The 19,764-nt window shown below is 46.7% G+C and overlaps 1 protein-coding gene across 1 annotated transcript; it reads right to left on the bottom strand.

The window, feature by feature from the left end:
- Nucleotides 1–217: 217 nt before the first annotated feature.
- On the bottom strand, nucleotides 218–19,328 carry GDNF (glial cell derived neurotrophic factor). Its single transcript, XM_041396021.1, has 3 exons — nucleotides 18,684–19,328; nucleotides 17,274–17,471; nucleotides 218–2,977 (listed from the first exon to the last, which is right to left on the bottom strand). The coding sequence occupies exons 2-3, from the start codon at nucleotides 17,443–17,445 to the stop codon at nucleotides 2,493–2,495; spliced, it is 657 nt and encodes a 218-aa protein (XP_041251955.1). The 5' UTR covers nucleotides 17,446–17,471; nucleotides 18,684–19,328; the 3' UTR covers nucleotides 218–2,492.
- Nucleotides 19,329–19,764: the final 436 nt, after the last annotated feature.

Raw genomic sequence — 19,764 nt, 5'->3', positions numbered from 1 at the left:
TTCTGTCCCTGCAGCATTGTTTCATGCAGATTGGGAAACGGAGCAACACTGTAACTTGGGAACTATATGATGGGGAAGCACTAACAACAACTATGTAACAATAGAAATGAATTTTATTTCGTAAAAAGTTATAAAATGAATATTGTACAAAAATAAAGTCTGTAGAGAACTTTGGTTGATTAACACAAATGACTGAGACATATAATTGCAGGTGAAGTAAAAAAATCCAGAGAAGCACACTCCTGTCTTCAGTAAGGTCTAAAAACTAAAAAAAAAAAAAACCAACCAAAAACCTAAAAAAAAAAATCACAAACTTTACCCTTTTGTATTTTGAACACAGAGATTTGCTTTGGTTGCAGCCTCTTCGAGCTGCACAGAAAATGCTTTGAGGCAAGTTTTCATCAGCTGGGGCAAGAGAAAGCGCAGCTGTGAGCGCTGTCGCCGATCAGCGCCCCGCAGCGCGGCTGTCCCCGCGCCCGGCGGGCGCCAGGGCCCACAAGGTGCCAGCGCAGGGTGTCACCACCCCTGAGCAGCACGGAGGGCACGGCGGCCCCGTGGCAGTGTGAGAACACACCCTGCGGCTGGTTCTCCAGGCCTATCCCTCCTCCGCCCAGGAAAGTGGCGGAAGTTGGGGATGAATTACGTGCCATACACCTGGTACACCTTTCTATGCCTGTTCTGGACTTTTTTGACCTCTAGACCCTTCTTCAGTGCTGCCCCAAGGGGCCCAGGGCAAAATGAGTATGGAGAGCCATTACATGCATGAGATAAAAGGTTGGACCATGGTTTTCAATAAGGATTTTTTTTTTCTTGTTGCTTTTGTGGGAGTTGATGCTTCACTGGCTGTCAGGTATGTCTAGTGACCTGCACTCCTGCTCTTTTGGGAAAAATGTCTCCAGAATGAGAGCTTGTGTTAGCGGTCACGTACAAACACCTTTGCTGTACAACCTCCCTCCTCCTAAGGAAACTTGGGCTGTTCTGCTGCATGGGTATGATCCTGTAATGTTTCAGCAAATTATACAAAACACTCTGGTTATTTAACACAACTGTTTACTTGCAGGCTATATTAAATCCAGGGCTAACTAGTAAGAGGGATTTAACCTCTTCTATACGGAAGTATGGAAGGAAAAGCTTAAATAAATATAACTAGAAATTATAAGGCTAAATGTGATTATTTTCCATTTGTCAATAGTTATATGAGGTCAGTTGGCATAAAGTGTGAGAAAAAATGTGGCTACATTTAAAATATGACTAAAATTAGTTTTTCTAACAAATTGCTAATGTTGAGCCAAGTCCTGCGACCCTCACTTGTCCAGAGCCATTGCTGCTCCTGCACATGCATGACTGCAGTAATTTTCAAAAGGCTTGGTGATAGGAATAAGGGCTGCAGGCTTCAGCACTACCTTTTGTGAACATAATCAAGATTTTGTTTAAAAGAAAAAAAGGTAAAGTAAGTGATTTTTTGCATTCAAGTTAACACCTTAAACCAAAAGCATGGACCGTTGTTCCCAACGTCTTTGTCTCTCTATATCCCCAAGTGCCATCTACTTTGGCACCTTTGAAAGACACTTTAATAAATAAGGAGACTCATTACTGAACTGTAATAAATAAAAATAACTTAATCTCAATAAATATCTTCTGTATACTTATGCTCTGAAGGGATGCATTGCATCAAGTAGTCTCTCTCAATCACAATGACCAAACAGAAATGTAGTTATGCAAGTGACGTTAGTCCTTTGTAAACCTAAAGAAACGCATTTTGTGTAGGCTGGGCTTGTTATTTCTCTTACTATATACTAGGAAGAAGTGCTTAAAAACTCAACTTGTTTTCACAGGTAGCAGAAGAACAAAATCCTGCACTCATTTTGAAGAAACACAATATGGAAATAACCAAACTTAGCCAGTAAGCGGAACTGTTTTGCTTCATAAAGAACTTGAAGAACTGGTCATTTTGATACTTGCCAAATATCATCTTACTTACAAGGGTAATCTTATAGCTTAGGAGTTGTCCTAAGCACTCAGGAACTGCCCTCCAGTGAGCAGTAGCACAATGTGTCTTTCAGTAGAGCTGAGGGCACAGGGGATTAGTAAGGGACTCCTAAGCTACTTCTTAGCTAAGCTTCTTGGTATAACTGGTATATCATGGCAAAACTACAACACAGCGTGGTATGGCAGGGTTGTGTTTTTAAGCACGTTCCTCATGGATTGAGTCTCACTGATGGTGGACTGAGTCAAACAGGAAAGGTAGCGTGCACATCATCCATCCATCGTCATCTCCACCTGAGCTTTTATCTAAATCCCCATAGGACGCCAGAAGTCTCCATCCTTCTACTCTGCCGCATGCCTCCTTATCCCCAGGCTCTCATGGCTCCTTAGTCTGTGTTCTTGGTCCGTTTTCCTCCACTTGGAGCAGACACTTCCCTGGGAACCTTGGTCCCTCTCTTTGCAGCATAGCAGGAATGGAGAACTGGTGCTGCCCCGACATGCAGCTGTCAGACGCATCCACACCTTTTCGCGGAATGTTTTTTCAGTATGTGGTAAACCAGGTTATCATCCAAAAAGGACAGGTCATCATCAAAGGCTGTGGGTCTGCAACAGGCTTGCCTCACTTTGTCGGTGACCAGTTTTTTCTTTCTGGTTAAGTTTTTTAAAATTTTGTCATAGGTGGTCTCAGCTGCATCACAAGATCCACTGCAATACCGGAAAATTAGCTCTTCTTTGGTTTCATATCCCAAATCCAAGTCGGTCACATTTAAATGTATTTCTGTTAAGACACATCCTCGATTTTTGCCCTTTTGATTCCTCCTTCCTTTTTTGTTGGAATTCTCTATGTTTGTGGCTGCATTTTGACGGTTTCTCTCCCGCCTAGAAAAAATCGGAGTCTGTTTATCTGGTGACCTCCTCAGTCTTTTAATAGTGGCTTGAATAAAGTCCACTACCTCATCAAACTGATCTGGATAATCCTCTGGCATATTAGCTGTTTGGGAAAGAGAGAAAAGGCTTTGTCACACATCAGTTATCATGAAGTTTGTCCATTCACAACTCAAAAATATTATGCGCATGCAAGCATTTCTGCCCATCACTTCAGAACACATGCCCAGGACCCTCAGAAATCAAGGAGAATTTGGAATGGTTTAGGTCATCACAGAAACTCATTTGGGGAAAGATAAATGAGAAGTATTTGTATTTCTGTGTGTATCTGCGTTTCAGCACATCTTTTAATACTGAATGAGCCCTGTGGAAATAGAGGGAAAGAAAAACATGTCATGGTATGAAAATTAGTTAAGAGGTAGATGAAGCCACTGTAAAGAGGTTACACAGACTCTTCCCAGCAAAGTAGCAACAGGAAGAGGTTTCTTTAAAGCAATTTTTTGATTATAGTTGTTAATTATTTTCTTTTCACACCAGCAGCAGTTAGTATTGCCAAAGCCACCTGTCAATAAGGTTTTTGGGCATGACAGAAGGAGGATTTCCTGGGGTACCAGACTGCGTTATTATTCCTGGATGAATGCCTAGGATTTTACTGCTTCTAGGGAATAATTATTTTCATAGCTTTTGAAAAATTTCTCATGTAAGTGTTTTGTATCATAAGATGTTGATCACACTGAGTAGAAATAGGTCAGAATAGAAGTATTATGGTAATTTTTTAGAAAAATACTATGAATGCATTTTTCTTTTATGAAAATTTAATTTTCATCCTATTTAATTTATCATTTGGTATATATAATTGATGAATTATTCAAGTAAATTGAACAATGAAGTCAATGAAATGTTTTGATACTAGCAGAATGAATCTCTTCAAGAAGGGTGAAATGAAATGTGTTCTGAAATGGTTCTAAATTTTCCCATTATATCATGATTTGGAAAAAAAAAATGCATTTTGAGATCCTTTATTTTCCCATGGACTAAAACTCTCAAAATTACCTGCTTTAGTGAATGCAGAGAACTAACAAAGGGTCAGGCTGTCTGGACCCTGTGTGTGGATGCCCTTACATTGCATTATTAATGACTGCATCTTAAACTATATTGTAATATTGAGAGTTTTTTTCATATTTATTGCCCAAAAAATTAAGACTTCTTCCTTTCCAGTAAGTCCTAAGAGAATGCTCCTTTCTGTACTTAACTCCTAAAACCCAACACGTAACAGACCGTGTCACACTGGTCTTGCATATACGGGAATATCCATCTCCAATGCTCCTACAAATACTGCAGGAACACCAAACACTGGGAGAGGCATTATCCAGTGCAGTGCTGGTCAGGAGCTGGTACCTACACAAAGGCTCCCACTCAGTGAGGTGCTGAGATTGGCATTGCTCCTTAGGCAAAAGCTCAGCACCAGATTTCCCTAATGAGTGCGGTAAGGTGGGAATCCCAGTGGGCAACCAGGCAGAACAGGCACCCAGCTCAAACAGGGTAGCATGGACTCTGCCTACAGGAGGCAAAGGCATGAGGCTTCCCCCACTACCTAGCAAAAGTGCACCCTCATATCCTCAGCAGAAGCACCAAATACAGAGGAGATGGGGGGGCAGCAGAATCCTAACTCTGCCGGTGCAAAAACCTGCTGAAACAGAGAGCCTCTGCACATAATCAGGAATAGGGACTGCTGCCTGAAGCAGCCACATCTAGAGGCCTCTATCCATCAATAGTGAGGGATCTGATGGATGGATCCAGCAAAATAGTTTAGACTGGTAAAAGAGTAATGGAAGCTGGAAACCTTGTATCACCTTGCGGGTGATACAAGGCCAACAGGATGCTATAAACTGTAGCATTTGGAACTGAAAAAAGTGAATTACACTTTGTTTTATCCATGCTAAAAAGAACAATCCCAGAGAGCAGTGTTCATGTTCAAAGACATGAAGGAGAGATGGCTGCTATCTATACAGCTAGGTGGAACCTGAACAAGGCAGGACCCAGCCCCATATCCCGCAACTCCAGTGGTAAGTACACCTTTCTTGCACTCCTCTAGCTCTGTTGCAGCTACCAAAATACACACTGTGAGCCATACCTACTGGAGAGGGGCTGCTCGGATGGAAGTGTCCACTAGATGCACCAACCAGCTCCTTTGCAGAACAGGCTGGTCTGCCTACTCTGTACAAGTACTGCCCAACCCAGCAAGAACCAGGTCCAGGCAACAGGCGGGCTATGTTCCTTTAAAGCAACAAGGGGTAGACATCTTTCTAGACTCAGTTAAAAAAGATGAGCCACATGGAGCTCACACAACCCCTATTGCTGAAGTACAAATTTGGCCCTGACACAGATACAGATGGAAAGTAGATGGTAGAAGGCACTTGTTGCTCAGGACTGAGTAGTTTCTAGACTTCCTACACAGAAACTAATTTTCTTAGTCTATAACCAAATTAGAGAAGGATGTAGCCCTGAGGATTTCGCTCTAGAAGTGTCCTTCTCCACTCTGAACTTCAAATGCCCTCCTCTCATACCACTGTGACTACACCAGCCCACACCTCTTTCATGTATTCCCAGCACATACCAACAGTACGATGCAATGAGACCTTGGCTATGGAGAGTGAAACACAACGGTAGGGAAACACATGAAGGCTTAACAAAATTAATGCAGTGCTCAACCATCAGGAAGGGGGCAACAGACAGCTACAGGAAAAGCCAACCTGTAAGTAGAGATTATTGTTTGCAACCTTCAACCGTATACTTATCTCAAGCCTGGCACACTGCCAGTGCAGTGAGAGTTCCCTCTCCCAAGAAGGGAGAAAGAAAACTGTGGATTAACAAAACTGTGGATTAACTGAAGATTAATCTTCACATCACTTTTAAATGGCTTGCAACTGAGGGGCAAAAATACCACCTACCCCTGTGAGAGTGCTATAGACAGGAGTGTACTTTGGCTAAATATCAGACAGCTACAGGGTTTGAGCACTGTTCTGTCAGCAATATCCTGGAGGGTAGTAGATAGGAGGAGGGCAGACCCATGTGGTGAGCTGTGTTCCTGCTAAAAGTGCATGCTGATATCCATCCTGGTTCATGTGTGATTCCTACCCTGGCTGCACCAAGGGAGGTAATGCCACTGAGAGCTTTCTGCGCTGCAAGTGGCCTGTGACATTTCAGGTTGAGGAAACTAAATGCCTGGTCTGCATCACCCCATGCAATGCTGGTGATGCAGTCATGCACTGTCAACCCTGCAGAAGGTGCACGCAGTAGAGGAAAAAGTAGATCAAATAATCAAACCAAGAGCATTCAACTAGGGAAGTCCTACCTACACACACAGACAAGCTGCACCCAGAAAACGGGGTCATTGGCAGCATGACTGGTTCTGCTAATGTCATTAAGGCTCTAACATGAACTGTGCAAGAAGTGTTCCAAGTGTCTAATGGAGCTGAGGATCCCTGCTCTGCTCATGCCCTCCTGCAACACCAGGATATATTTTGGAGACTCACTGGGAGGAATGCCAGTACTATTAGTAAGATGAATTCCAATTTCCTGCCTCCAGTGTGGACTTTCTCTTCAGGCCAGGGAACTGGAAACTATCCCATGTAGTATCCAAATCTACCAGTAAGACTCCTGCAGTGAGCCCCAATATTTGGAGATTACATCACTGGAGAAGACAAGAGGCTTGTGGTTGATAATAGGAAACTGGTGGAAACAGTAGGCACAGAGCTCCCCTTGAGAAAATGTGCAGATCTTCTTGATCCTGGTCACTGTTTGCCCACCTAAATGACATGTGCTGGTACAGGCTGTATGGGTACATCAAATCAACACAGTGGCAGCTGCATTACTGGGCTACTCAGTGAGCCCTTGCAAGTTTCTGTAACCAGCACTCTCCTCTGGCTGTGGAGCTCCAGACTGGTTGTGAGCAATGCAGCAGTGTTCTTTTGGCAGCTTCCAATGCACGGCCGAGGTACCCCCGGTTTGCTTCCATAATTTAACAGCCTTAGCAACAGCTCCAATCCCTGCAATCAGCTAATTTTTCTACTGCTTAATAAATCAGTCATCAGTGTGACTACAAGAAATCACTAGGAATGGGTCACAGGGGTCTGGAAGAAAGATTGACAACCAGGAGTGAAGGGAGACTTGTCTTAGCCCTGTGCTGAGGTGCCAGTCATGGCTCTGTAGGGATATTCAGCTTTCCAACAGGCATGCGTGTGAAGACCTAGAGCCTGAACAAAACGCTGTGAAAAACTGCTGAAATAGGACCCAGAGCAATCCAGTGGAAACACCAGCATTGACACCAGGCATGATGGGTTGAAACCAGAAGTAAATGCTGGAAGCTACCACCAGACATCATACATGAATAAGCACAATAACCTCTATGACTAAATTCCATAAAAGGCTAATAGACAGAAGGGAAGGTGGAGAACACTGACTGCAGGATGTCCCCATCCTGATGGGCACTTGGTAGATGTGCTCCAGGGATCTGACACCTCTCTGCAGCACAGACATCACATGCTGAGCACTTGTTTGTTCTCTGCACTGTTTTAAATTCTGCTGGGGGCAATGGGGGTGCTGATGGAGCTGTGGCTAGGGAACATCAGCACACTCATAGGGGCTGCCTTAGCGTGTAGCCATGGTTTGTAAGCAGAATAGAGCTGTTTGATAGAGGGGTACTTTTTTACCCTTCTGTCTGCAACATTGTTTAGAGTCTCACAGCACCTTTGCTTCTCTCACACTGCACGGACTGTGCTGACTTGATTGTGCAGCAGACAGAGTTTGCTGAGGGGATTTCACACCCCTGCAAGGAGCAGATACACATTTTGCATGTGTGTCTATGTGTTCTTCATTTACACATATGCACACACAAATATAACTAATTATACACACACACACACACACACATTTCTTCAAAACAAACTAGTTTACTGAAAACACTTGCCTTCTGCTGGAAAAGCTGAGAGAACAAACACATGACAGATGCCTGTCATGTTGTGCAATGTGCCAACAGAAAATGCTGGGATAATGGCATTAAAGCAGCAAGTATCTCTGAGGAGCAGTCCCCAGTATCAAGCTCCAGGGTGTGAAGGAATTAGAATTTTAAAAAAAGCCATCCAGGACAGGACAGGGCAGGATGGAACAGGATAGGATAGGCTAGGATAGGATAGGATAGGATAGGATAGGATAGGATAGGATAGGATAGCCAGAGCAGCACATGCTCAATACAGGTTTGCAAATGTTGTCTTGCACATGTGATGCACCTGAAAATATGTGTTTCCCAAAGGAAAGGAGCGTATGTCCTTCAAAAGTAAAATCCTCCCTCAGGGAACATGGGCTCTCTGTATGTCTTGCTCAGAGTGTGGGAGAAAGGCTCACAGACCCCAGTGGCTGGGTGTGATGGGCTGAGCCCCACCACTTAAACTATGGTGCCACAGACTGGTGTGAAGTCATGAGGTTTTGTTTGGGCTTTATGTCACAATTCCCAAAGCTGTTTCCTGACTGTCCAGCTCCCTGAGGAAGCCCCTTGGAGGCAGTCTGTGTGCGGGCACATGCAGGCGTTTATGCACCACCTCTGCCTCGTGTCCCTGCAGCAGGAGCCTGGAGAGGCAGCAGGGCTTGTGGGAACTGCATCCACCACGTGTGTCCTGCTGTGCTCAGCTCACTCTCCTGCAGCTCCTTTCCATGCTCCCTCTTTCACTACCATGCCACCCAGGCAGGAACAGGCAGAGCCTTTTCCTATGGTTGCAACAAGAATACAAGTTTGTTTTCCAGGATCAGAGAACCAAGACTGTTGGGCATTGGTGACAGTCCATGTGCCACCGTGCCTCTGAGCACCTTCTCTGTATCCCTCGTCCAGCTGAACAAGGGCTCTTGATCTGTGAAGATTTTTTCACATAACCAGAAAAATGAATAAAAAGGCAAAGAAAGAAAGAATGAAATGTCACAAGACATACAAATAGGAATCTAGCAGAGTGATCAGGCTGGGGGCACAGCTGGTGAGCACCTTCAACAGAAGGAGTGAGACTCACTTAAAATACTAATTTAAAAACCAAACCAACCAACCAACCAACTAAAAAAAAACCCAAAAAAAAAAAAAAACAAACCCAAAAACCCATCACAAAAAACCCAAACACAAGAATATTTGCATCATCTGCTTGCTGTTTGCAAGCTGTTTGCTTGTTTTGTAAACACTTAGAGCACAGTCGGATCATAGCTTTGACCCAGACTCCTAGGTTTGGAACATCCTTCTGTAATGCAAACTGAAATTCTTGCCTCACTGATGTTCTCTGGAACCTGAAGTTTTGACCTGGCTGTCCCCACGCACGGTCTCTGTCCCCTGGGCACAAGAAGAGCTGGCAGCATGCATGAGTGAAGGATCCTCCAGCCAAACAGTCACAGCACTCCCCATTAGCCCCCGGAGAAATCCAGTCCTGAGTTCTGCTTTGGGAATGCATGGAAATGTTTGTGGAAGTGCAACCTTAGGTTAAAAATACGAATGTGATGATCATTCTGCTTTACAAAGTGAGAAAGTAGCAACTGTGGTGGGGATAAGACATTTGTTTTATTGAAAATGAAATATTTGGTATAAAAAGACAATATTATATGAACACATCTAAGTGAAGGCGGGTGTTAAAAAGAGTATACTGAAAAGTTTTTGGTATTTAAACAATTAAAATACCACCTCTCTGAGGCATGACTTTGCTTTCATGCCTTGCCTGAAAATCCATGGGACCGAGAGTGAAATGGAAACCCGCTGGTTGCATCCATTAGGAAACAGAGCATCAAACAAACCGGGGTCAGCTCATCCTTAAATGTTTAATACAGTTCTGTATTACTTCACTCCCAGCCCATGCTGTGGCTCCCCTCAGACTCAGAGAGCCCTTAGAAATGGAGCCTCTCCCCGGTGTCACTTGTCTCTCATCAAGGCAAGTGCTAAATAACCTGGTGGGTAATGCCAGGGCCACTCACACCAGTCAGGTACAATGAGGTAACACTGGTAAAAGGCCCAGGACTGACCTTCCTGGTGTTCTTGCTCCTGATGGAGCAGTCAAGTTACGTGTTTGCAGCTCACTAGCTAACCCTGCAGCTTCCCACATGTCGATCATAACGACAAATCCACAGAGTCCTTTGTATTTGCACTCTGCCACGCTTGGCAGTGCCTCCCTTTTTGTACTTTGCTTGCCTTCTTGCAGTGAGAAATGCTGGTTCTCAACAGAGGAAGAAAGCAGGGAGACAACAGGACCACCACAGTTGTTGCCAGTGTGGCAAGTCCCTAGCGCAGGGGGAAACAGCAAGGTCAGATGGACTGTGTGAAGCAGAGGAAGCCATGAGCTGACCTGCTCACGGGAGTTTCTTGTTCTTCACCTAGTCCAGGCAGGTTCTCACAGGACCCTGCCCGATTTGGGCTGCCCTCCTCTGCCCACTCCCACCTCTGGCTTCTCTGGGGTGGGCAGAGGAAGATCTCACCCAGCAGTCAAGGAGCAGAGGAGCAACAGGAGGATGAAATCTTGCCTCTGGCACAGAGCTTTGAATCACCAGCTCTGGGCACCACAGAGCAGTTGGCTTTTCAGCAGTTGCACCTGAGATTTTGTAGCATCTCCTGCACATGCTGCCAGGAGCCCATCTGCACTAGGACCTTATCTTAAGGGGTGGTGGGTACGTAAGTACCCTCAGAGCATCCCTGCACCAGAAGAAGTTACAGCATGAAGAGTATAAAAGGGGAAGATAGAAAAAGTGCCAGTATCCTGCCTGAAGCCACCAACCAAGCAGGAGCCAAATCTGGGCAAGACACATACCTGCTGACTCCTCCCTAAGATCTGGTACTGTTCCACACCCATACCATGCTGAGTAAATATCCAGCTTCCCCGTAAAACCTAGGTTTACTCCTAATATTTGGTTAAGCTAGAACCTCAAATCCTATGACAGGCTCGGATGAGAATATATGAGCGAGACCCGAAACATGTAACATTTGTTAGTAAGAACACATGCAGCCAGCTAATAGGCAAGCACACAGGTTTTAATGGAGGAAATACTGATGGTATTTCTTCACCATCCCTGATGCAGAAGCGATCCAGCCCAGCTCTCTTATGACATCAGTAAAAGCCCATGATGGTAACCCAGCCCCTCTTTAATAACAGTTCACTGAAGGGAAAGAGCACGCTTAAATCAATAACATCAGCTATTACTAGAATGCCTGTGCTCTTACGCTGCATCTCCCACTGGGTTTTAGAAGCATCCCCAAGGAACAAAGACACGCAGCAAAGCAGGAAGGACAGACTCTAAAGAGACCCTAACCCAGTCTCTTCCCTGTGGCCGTAGACTGGCAGAGCAGTCTGGGCAAAATCTTGGCTGATATTTCTCTTGTGGCAATCTCTGCTGCTATCAAATTTGATCTGATCTATAAATAACACATGATCTTTCATTGTTGCCTTTCAATTGCCTGCATTTCAATGTGTTTACAAAAGGAACAATATGGAAGGTTTTAATATTGCTAGTTGAAAATTGTTATTGCTGGCAAGTGTGGACTGGCACTTTGCCAGATAGAGCTGGTGTGTGCTCAGAAGAGCAAGGTCCTTCCTAACTGCTACACTGGGTGCTACCTCCCTTCAGAAGTTTCCTACATAATGGCTGATTTTGCCAAAGAAATCACATATGCTCTGGATGGAAGCAGAGATAGTCCAGATGTTTGTACACCATTCGTTATTTAATGGGGATATGACCAGCTTGCCTCTAAAAGCGTGGCCACCAGAGAAGTTTTGGCATATTCCTGTAACACTGCCAGCCACAACACAGGAAAATAAATGCATGGATTTCAGTGTTTGCTTATTTTGAAGACTATTCCTGTCCAATAATCTTTAAAGTATTTGCACAAGTCTCAAAGACTTCAAAGAAATGTACCTGCAGGTTTCAGTTTAAGTGACGTATAATACACAGAGCCTAAACTTCTGCTATGTCATATGAGTGGCTTTATTCCTTAAGAAAAATGCTGCTACATTAAATACCTCACAAAATTAATTTTAAGTCCTTGATCTTAAAACATATTATAGCATACATTTTTGTCTTAATATTTTATTTGCAGCTGTGTTTTTGATCCTATTTTTTTTCTTCTCTTTGCAATCACAACTGAAATTACAAGAACAACTGAAATCTTTCCTGTGGTTCTCTTTAACAAAGGATATCTCTTGATCAGGAACTGAGCTGTTTTGTAAAAAATGACCACTCTGCAGTGCTAACCACTCTACCAGCACTAATGTGTCAGTGGCCTATTTAGATGTCTGATGATCCTGGACATGGTTATGCTGCAGTATTTTGTATTGCTTGTTTATTTCTACTTATTCACTTACTATCTCAGAAATATGGGAATCCCCAACAAATGTAGTCACGTAGGGTTTGGCCTATGTACTACAAGTTTTATCTTGAGATCTCTAGATAGTGGTGGGGGGGAGGGATGACAGCTGGGTATCTGCACTAGATGTTGACCTCCGAACACCTGCAATTGTGACAGGGTGGGACTTGATGACCCAAATGGCTTCTCAAAGCCTTTGTACCTTTGGTTATTTTAAAACCGCTTTTTGCAGTACTAACCAGGAACAGTATAACTTACGAAAACATTACAACCTCTCAGTCAGAGGATCTTCTACTAGTGGACAAACAATGCCTCCTCTACTGAATTCAGTGACAGTCTAATGAATATTTAACACAACCGAATTCTTCAGCTTTTCAAGGAATGTTTTGAAGCTCTTCATCTGCAAATCCTGAACATGGGTATTTCTAAAATATACTGAAGAGTCTTAGGAAGGTGACAAAGAAAAGTATGTCCAGCTATGTTACCTGTCAATAAACACCTGCAAAACATCCAACAGCATCCACAGTTTCACTGGCAACCTTTTGAGGTTCCTAAATTGAAAAGCAGCAAAGAACTAACACTTTCAGCAAAGGATAACTCAAAATGAGAAATAGAACTTTATTATCCTGCAATTCAGAACTTTTTTTTTTCCTTAAGTCACAAAGTGCTCTTCACTGGAATATATTCATGAGACTGCAGAGGAATTTGCTTTTAGGGTTACATGCCTATGGATTTAAGCACATCTGCCTGGTTTCTTTATTTTTCTAGAATTTTGCCCATGAAAGGACCAATCTGAATGCCTGGGATTTCTGAATGCCTAGACATCCTGTGCAAACAAACTTTAGCACATACACGTGCTGGCTTGGGCACCCAGGCGCACTCGGTCGGACAATGGCAGGATGTGCCAGATGGATGCACTGGCTGTGCTGGGCACACACAGCTCAGATGGCACAGGCTGGCACCTGCTCGGTGTGGCTGATACCTCCCTGATGCACTGGGTTTACTGTGCAGGGCGGGTTACCTCTGCAGCTTCTGTGTCTTAGTCTAAAGCACATATGCACACCGTGGGTGTGCTGAGCAGGAAGGCCTGGGCAAAAACATGAGAGTTGTAGTTTGTGACATTGAATGGGCCTAATAAATATTGTAGGGAAGGAAATGCATTCACTTGGAAGCATAATTAAATACTGGTTTTGCCTTAAAGAGCTCTACAATACCACTATTTTTTCTAGATACTTTCCATATTAGTTGATAAAGTTGCAGCTAAAAGCAGTAACTCAACATTAAATACACCTTAGCTGGACTAAGAAGAATTTTTAACAGAGTATAACACATATACACCATGGTGTGTCACAGTATATACCAAAGGAGCTCCCACAGTGAATGATCATTCAGTAGCTGTAGAGTAACTCAGACACCAGGATGCAAAAATCTGTATTTTCCTCTTACTAGGAGGGAAAATCCCATGGGGAGATGTTTCATTTAATTCTACCGGCTTATCACTGGTTCTTAGTAAAGGTTCTCACTTGATCTAGAGAATACATATCATATAATGGATTTTAGGACACTCCAGTCCTCATGTACATGTTGATTATATGCATCCAACAGCAAGCAGTTACAAGATGTATTCACTGGTGACTATGTATAATGCAAACAAGTGTTTGGCTCTGCACTGTCATGCTTCTGAGGCTGCTGACTTAGTATTTAGTTTATAATAATGTGGTTTATATTTGTTCTACTTGCATTTGGTATTTAAGCTAATAGTGTTCTTCCTCCAGAGGATTGCAGCATAAGGGAAACAATGAAACAGTTATAAACTTTACATCTATTCTGATTTTTGTGGGTGTGAAATAAGCTATCCCATGAATATTGATGCCAAAACACCTACAAATAGGTGTTTCATCTCCAAAGCACTGCATTTGTGGAGGATACTCCAGCCTCCAGTCCAATTAAAAATGCAGAAGATTGCAATTGCTAGCACCCTCTGCCATCTCTGATTACTGCCCTGAACAGCAAAGGTCAGCACATTACACCTGATCAGCCCAGGAGGTTAGAACCCTGCCTGGAGCCTGAAATGAAGGGAGGTTTCAAGCCAACCTGAAAGGGATGGGGTAACATCAGGTGACCTCTGAGTGCTTTGCAGAGAAAGCAATCCCATCAAACAAGAACATAAAAAGGTGTCAAGGGCCTGGGAAACAGATGTGTTCTGCAGCAAGCTGTTTGGCCTGCCCTTAGGGGTGGACTTATCTCAACAATCCTACTAAGCCAGGATGCAAGAGGTGTGTGTGAGACACAACTTCTCTGCAGTAGGAGCAGTGGGCCTTGGAGAAAAATGGCTACACTCAGCCTGCAAAGGGACATCTTCAGGGGACAGCAGTGCACCTCTCTGAATGCACACAGCACCCAGGCCTGCTCAGGGCCCACACACTGCTCTATGCATATGAGGCAACACACAGGCGATGATGGTACTCCCACCGCTTTGTGAGTTGTCTCCTGCAAAAGCCCTTAGCAAAGCAGCTGACCAACAGCACCCACAGAGATGGGAATACATGGCAGGTTCACCAGCAGATGTCCAGGGAGCTGCAAGCACACCTCTGTGCTTGTGGCACATTGTGCTCTGATGGCAAGAGAAACCTTCAAGTGGAAAGGGAAATGTACATGGTGTAGATACTGATTCCTCTTGTGTACTTAGCTCTGTGTCTTTCCTGTGCTGTAGGGTGCACGCTACCAAATTGTAAGCGGAGAGAACAAATATGTCAGACACTGATGGGGGGGGGACTTGAGCAAAGTGCTGCTGCAGCCAGAAGGCAGTGATGTGCCTGGGTAGGATCAGCCTCAAAGCCTGTTTCCAGACTGTTTTCCAGACACTCTTTTAAATCAACTACAACTATCAACAAGCATAAAAGTGCACCAGAGTATTCCACTGCTCTCTTACAGTCACCTTTCGGCAGGTCTCCTCTGACTCATCTGACTTGGCAAATAGAGATGAATTTCTAACTTTCAGACTCGATTGTTGTGTTAATTACTGCCTTACAAAGATCACAGGGACACCCTAGGTTTTCCTCAGTTTCTGGTGTGAAGAATAGTACTGCTTTCTTTGCTCTTGCAAGCAGGCCCATTTGTTAGTGATACACACAGTTAAAAAATCAAGACCAAACTATCAGTCCTTTCTCAAATGACTATCCTGGGCAATAACCTTTCACACAGCTCTGCATGGCTAACCCCATGCCTGTACCCTGGAAAAAGAGATAATATTGATACTACCATAGCTCAGGTAAAACACAGGCTGTCTTTCTTCCTGCTTCTTGTTTATCCAGTCCACAGGAAAGGAAAAAGATGATGCCACAGGAAGGCAATGATGAGAAGTTTTGCATATTAGGAACTGAGAGAACCACTACTGCTGCCTATCCCCTTGAGCTGCTGTAGAGGAATCAGCTACCAGGGAACATATTCCCAGAAGCTGGTTTCAAGATAAAAGCAGGCATTGTACAAATACTAGCACTCTGGAAAGATGGAGCATTAATGCTCTCCCACCCTGAAGTTTATGCTAGAGCTACAAACTGACTAATGATGCTCTCCCCCTAATGCTCTTCTTGCCACCAGCACCTCAGCAAGCCTGTACAGAGGGGAACAGCACAGTGGTCTGAAAAGCTGATCATAGCCTTTTGCAGGACAGCACTTATCCACCACATGGCTTGCCATGGAGAAGAAGATCACCATGTGTGACAGCCCCATGATCCTGGCAGGCTGTAGCCCTGTCAGGAAACACTTTTGGCCAACCTCCCTCTATGGAGGGGCTGAAAGGATGTCAGGGTTGCCAGTCTGTGAGCAGCAGGAGCCCAGGCTGGGACACGCAGAGGCGGGAGCCTAGGCAAGATTCCAGCAGGGGGGAAACACCAGCAAGAGAAGGGAAGAGAGGATAATTGGGGAAGTGCATAAACGTATGTGTATGGAAGAGACGGTGTTTGGGAGGGGTCAAAGTGAAGTCACAGCAAATGCTTGGTGCCTCCATACTGTGTTAGCCTAGCTGCTCCCAGAGAAGCCAGAGTGTGGCTGCCTGTGACTGGAGCTGTGGCAGGCACAGGGAAAGGACATGCCTCCAGAAAAGGAGATAGAAATTAATCCCAATTACTGGATACTCTCTGTATCCTGTAACGAGCTAAACAGAGAGGGGGATGAGCAAGGGCAAAAGATGCAACCTTCAAACTGCGTCTGTGCCTTTGCTAAGTGAATGTCTCCACTATTCTTGTGAGTATTCTACCACTTACTGAGTCATATTACCTCTCTCTTTAAAAAGCCACCAGAGTTAACACAATGCTCACATACCACTGTGAAAATCCTGTACCTGCTATTGTAGGTACAGGACCTATTATTAGCAAGGCATTATTATCTGTCATTTGGATTGTAAACTGTCTTACTGTGAGCTAGCTCATGTGGATTGCTCTGCATCAAGCTCCTAACCTTACCACAGCTACTCTTCTGTAAATTTCTATGTGGACACACTAATTTCGAGATCAGAATCCAAGGAGGATTTAATGAAGCTCAGCAGTACTCCAGGATGTGTACAGCGCCTCCCATCACCGAGGCAAACCTCCACCAGGCCTTGCGCCCACTACAGGCAGAGAATAATTGCATTGGCAGGTCTGAGCAGGGAGAGGAGGCTGAGGCGGTGGAGAAGGAGTTTCAGTGCCTGTGCTGCGAGGGGTGTGAACCAGATCCTCCTCTCGGCTCCTCTGCATACAACACACTTGTACCACCCACCTCCCCATGTTTTTCAACCAGAGAGATCCTAGGACTGCCAGGAAGGCAGGGCTGGAGTGGGCAGGGGGTATTGCAACTGCAACTGTCAACCCCCAGCTTTGGAGAATGACTAAGTTTGGAGCTGCTCAAGCAAGACCAAAGCCAATGACACCACATGTGGAGAAACAGGGGCACAAAATGGGAGGATCCTTTCCTCATCTTGATGCCTGAGCAAAGAGAAGCAAATTTAGCAAGACAGACAGCAGTTGCTACAAAGGGGAATGTTTCTTACAGTCACTGTGCACAGCATAGGGAGGCAGCAGGCTGATGGGGGAGAGATCATCTTCAGGTCCCTCTACCACTGAAGGGGACCCCTTGGGAGGCGTCTTACCGGTGGGCAGGGGCAAGGTGGAGACCGTGTTGAGCAGCACCACGCAGACAGCCACAACATCCCATAACTTCATCTTAGATCTCCTTCCAACACGGGCCCCTGGCAGAAAGGAGAGGCAGGGTTAGCTCCCAGCTGCTATGTTCCCCCAGTCCTGCCCCAGCTGTGCCAGCCCTGAGACAAAGCTAAGTAGTCTTGCACCCCAGATCACTCTGCTTCACCCAGGCCAGGCCTGAGAACATTGGATGGAACAACAGCTGCTCCTCGTGCAGCCAGAGGAGTGAGGTGGGCTATCCCCAAAAAGTGAGTGATGTGGGAGAGGCAGGCACAGGATGGCCTTTTATGCCTGAGAGAAAGCTGCATTGGGGAAGGCAAACATGCAGGCCCCAGAAGTCTGTTTCCAGGCACAGGGAGTGTGACCATGCCCCTGTGCTCACTGGCGGGCAGGTCACCTTGTGCTTGTCGAGCACCTGGGCAGAACCAAGGCACTTGTTCTCAGGCTGGACTGGGGAGGACTGGGTTGATCTCGGGTTCTGGTCTGTGCAGACTTGATGTGCTACCAGCAAACCTTCCTTTCACTTTCCCTCTCTTCCCCTTCTCTCACCTCCTCCCCTTTTTCCTCTCTCTTATTCCCTTTCTTCTTCCCCCCACCCTTTCCCTTCCCCTATCCTATCCTCTCTTTGCTCTTTTTTCTCTCTTCTTTTTCCTTTCATCTTCACTTGTCACTTTTTTCCTTATACTCCTCCTTTCCCCCATTCCTTCCTCTTTCCCTATTGTCTTCCTCTTTTTCTTCCTATTTCCCTTCCCCCTTACTTCAAGATTTCTTTTTGCCTTCCCTCTTTGTTTCCATCTCCCTTTAATTTTTCTCTTGCCTTCCCTTCTCATTTCCCACTCCTTGTATTCTTCTCCTCCCCTAGTCTTTCCTTCTTTCTTTTTTGTCACCGATTCCCTTCCCTTCCCTTCCCTTCTCCCTTTTTCTTTTCTTCTTCTCATTCCTCGGCCGCCCTGCCCGAAGTCTGCCACGGCACGTACCCGCTGCCCTCTGCACGCCGCCCGGGGGTAGCAGCTGCCCCCAGCCCGGTTCGGCTCGGCCCGGGCGGCGGCACAGGGCAGTGTCCGGCCCGGGAGGAGCAGCCCCGCCGGGGGGCGGCCGCGGAGGTCCCGGTCCAGCGGCGAGGCTTAGGGCGCGGCTGCCGCTCGGTGCGCGCCTTCTCCGCCGGCCGCTGCCTTCGCACCTCGTGGTGCTCGGGGTGCCGCGGGGTGCCCCCGGAGACAGTGCCCGCCCTCCCCCCGCGCACCCATCCTCGCCCTCACCTCTGAGCTGGTCTCGTCGGACCCGAGATGGACATTAACGCCGTGGAGTCGACCGGCTGGCCGGACGATTCATGTGGGCAGGTCGGGGTCCGACTGCCGGCACCCTCTTTGCTCAAAGGAACGGGGAAGGGGAGCTCGTATGGAGGAGGGGGGTAAGGTCGCAGGTCTGGATGGAGGCAGCGGGGAGCCGGCAGCACAGTCCCCGGCGGCCTCCCCGCCGCCGCCGCAGGTGCTGTGCGCCGCGGGGGTCTCTGCCCGCCCCGGCCCCGGAGCCGCGCTCAGCAGCGGCGGGAGCGGCCCGAGCCGCGGGGAGCGCCGCCTGGCAGCGGGAGCTGGCGCTGGGTGCTGCGCTTGGGACCCTGCCTGGAAATCTGAGAAAGACACTCCATCAACAACTGCGGGGAGTCAGATGAAGACATCAGCGCTCCTGTAACGCCAGCTCGTCCAGCAGTGCCGGGAGCCGCGCACCGCTCGGACACGCAGACCACGGCGGGAGGAAAAAAAAAAAGAAAAAAAAGAAAAAAAGAATACCAAGAAAAACCCCACCCCAGCGGAGGAAGGAAGGGGAAAACGATTTAAAAAATAAAAATCAAACCACCCCCCCCTCAGCCTGCTGTGAGAATCAGAGGCCGGCACTGGGATTTGCAGAGCCGGTAGCAGCAGCAGCAGCAGTGAGGCTTCCTCCTCCAGAGCGGGGTCCCGTCGCGGCGAAAGCTTAGATCCAAGCGGGAGCGCGGCGGGAAGCTGGGCCGGTGTCGGGAGCGCCCGCTCCGGCTGGGCCTGGGCGCGCCGGGCTCCCCGGGCGCCGGCGGGGCTGGGTGGGGGCGCGGGGCTGGGCGAGGCGCGGGGGGCGCCGCACCCGCGGACGGAGTGAGCGCGGAGCCGGACGTGCGGACGCGGGGGCTTTGCCAGGGCGACTCGGCGCCGCAGATGGATTTATAGGGCCCTTTGGCAGTGACGCGCCCTCCGCTGATTCGCTTTCAGACCCAAACACACGCTGGCCCCCCGCACCGGACCCCGCGGAGCCTCCAAATATCTCCCGGCTGAAGTCACCGGCCCGACATACCGTGGGCTGCGCGGC

The sequence above is a fragment of the Onychostruthus taczanowskii genome, unplaced genomic scaffold (assembly GCF_017590055.1).
Source record: "Onychostruthus taczanowskii isolate IOZ18803 unplaced genomic scaffold, ASM1759005v1 scaffold123, whole genome shotgun sequence".
Lineage (NCBI taxonomy): Eukaryota > Metazoa > Chordata > Aves > Passeriformes > Passeridae > Onychostruthus > Onychostruthus taczanowskii.
The sequence above is the reverse complement of the archived record's forward strand: the minus strand, read 5'-3'. Positions and strand labels throughout refer to the sequence as shown.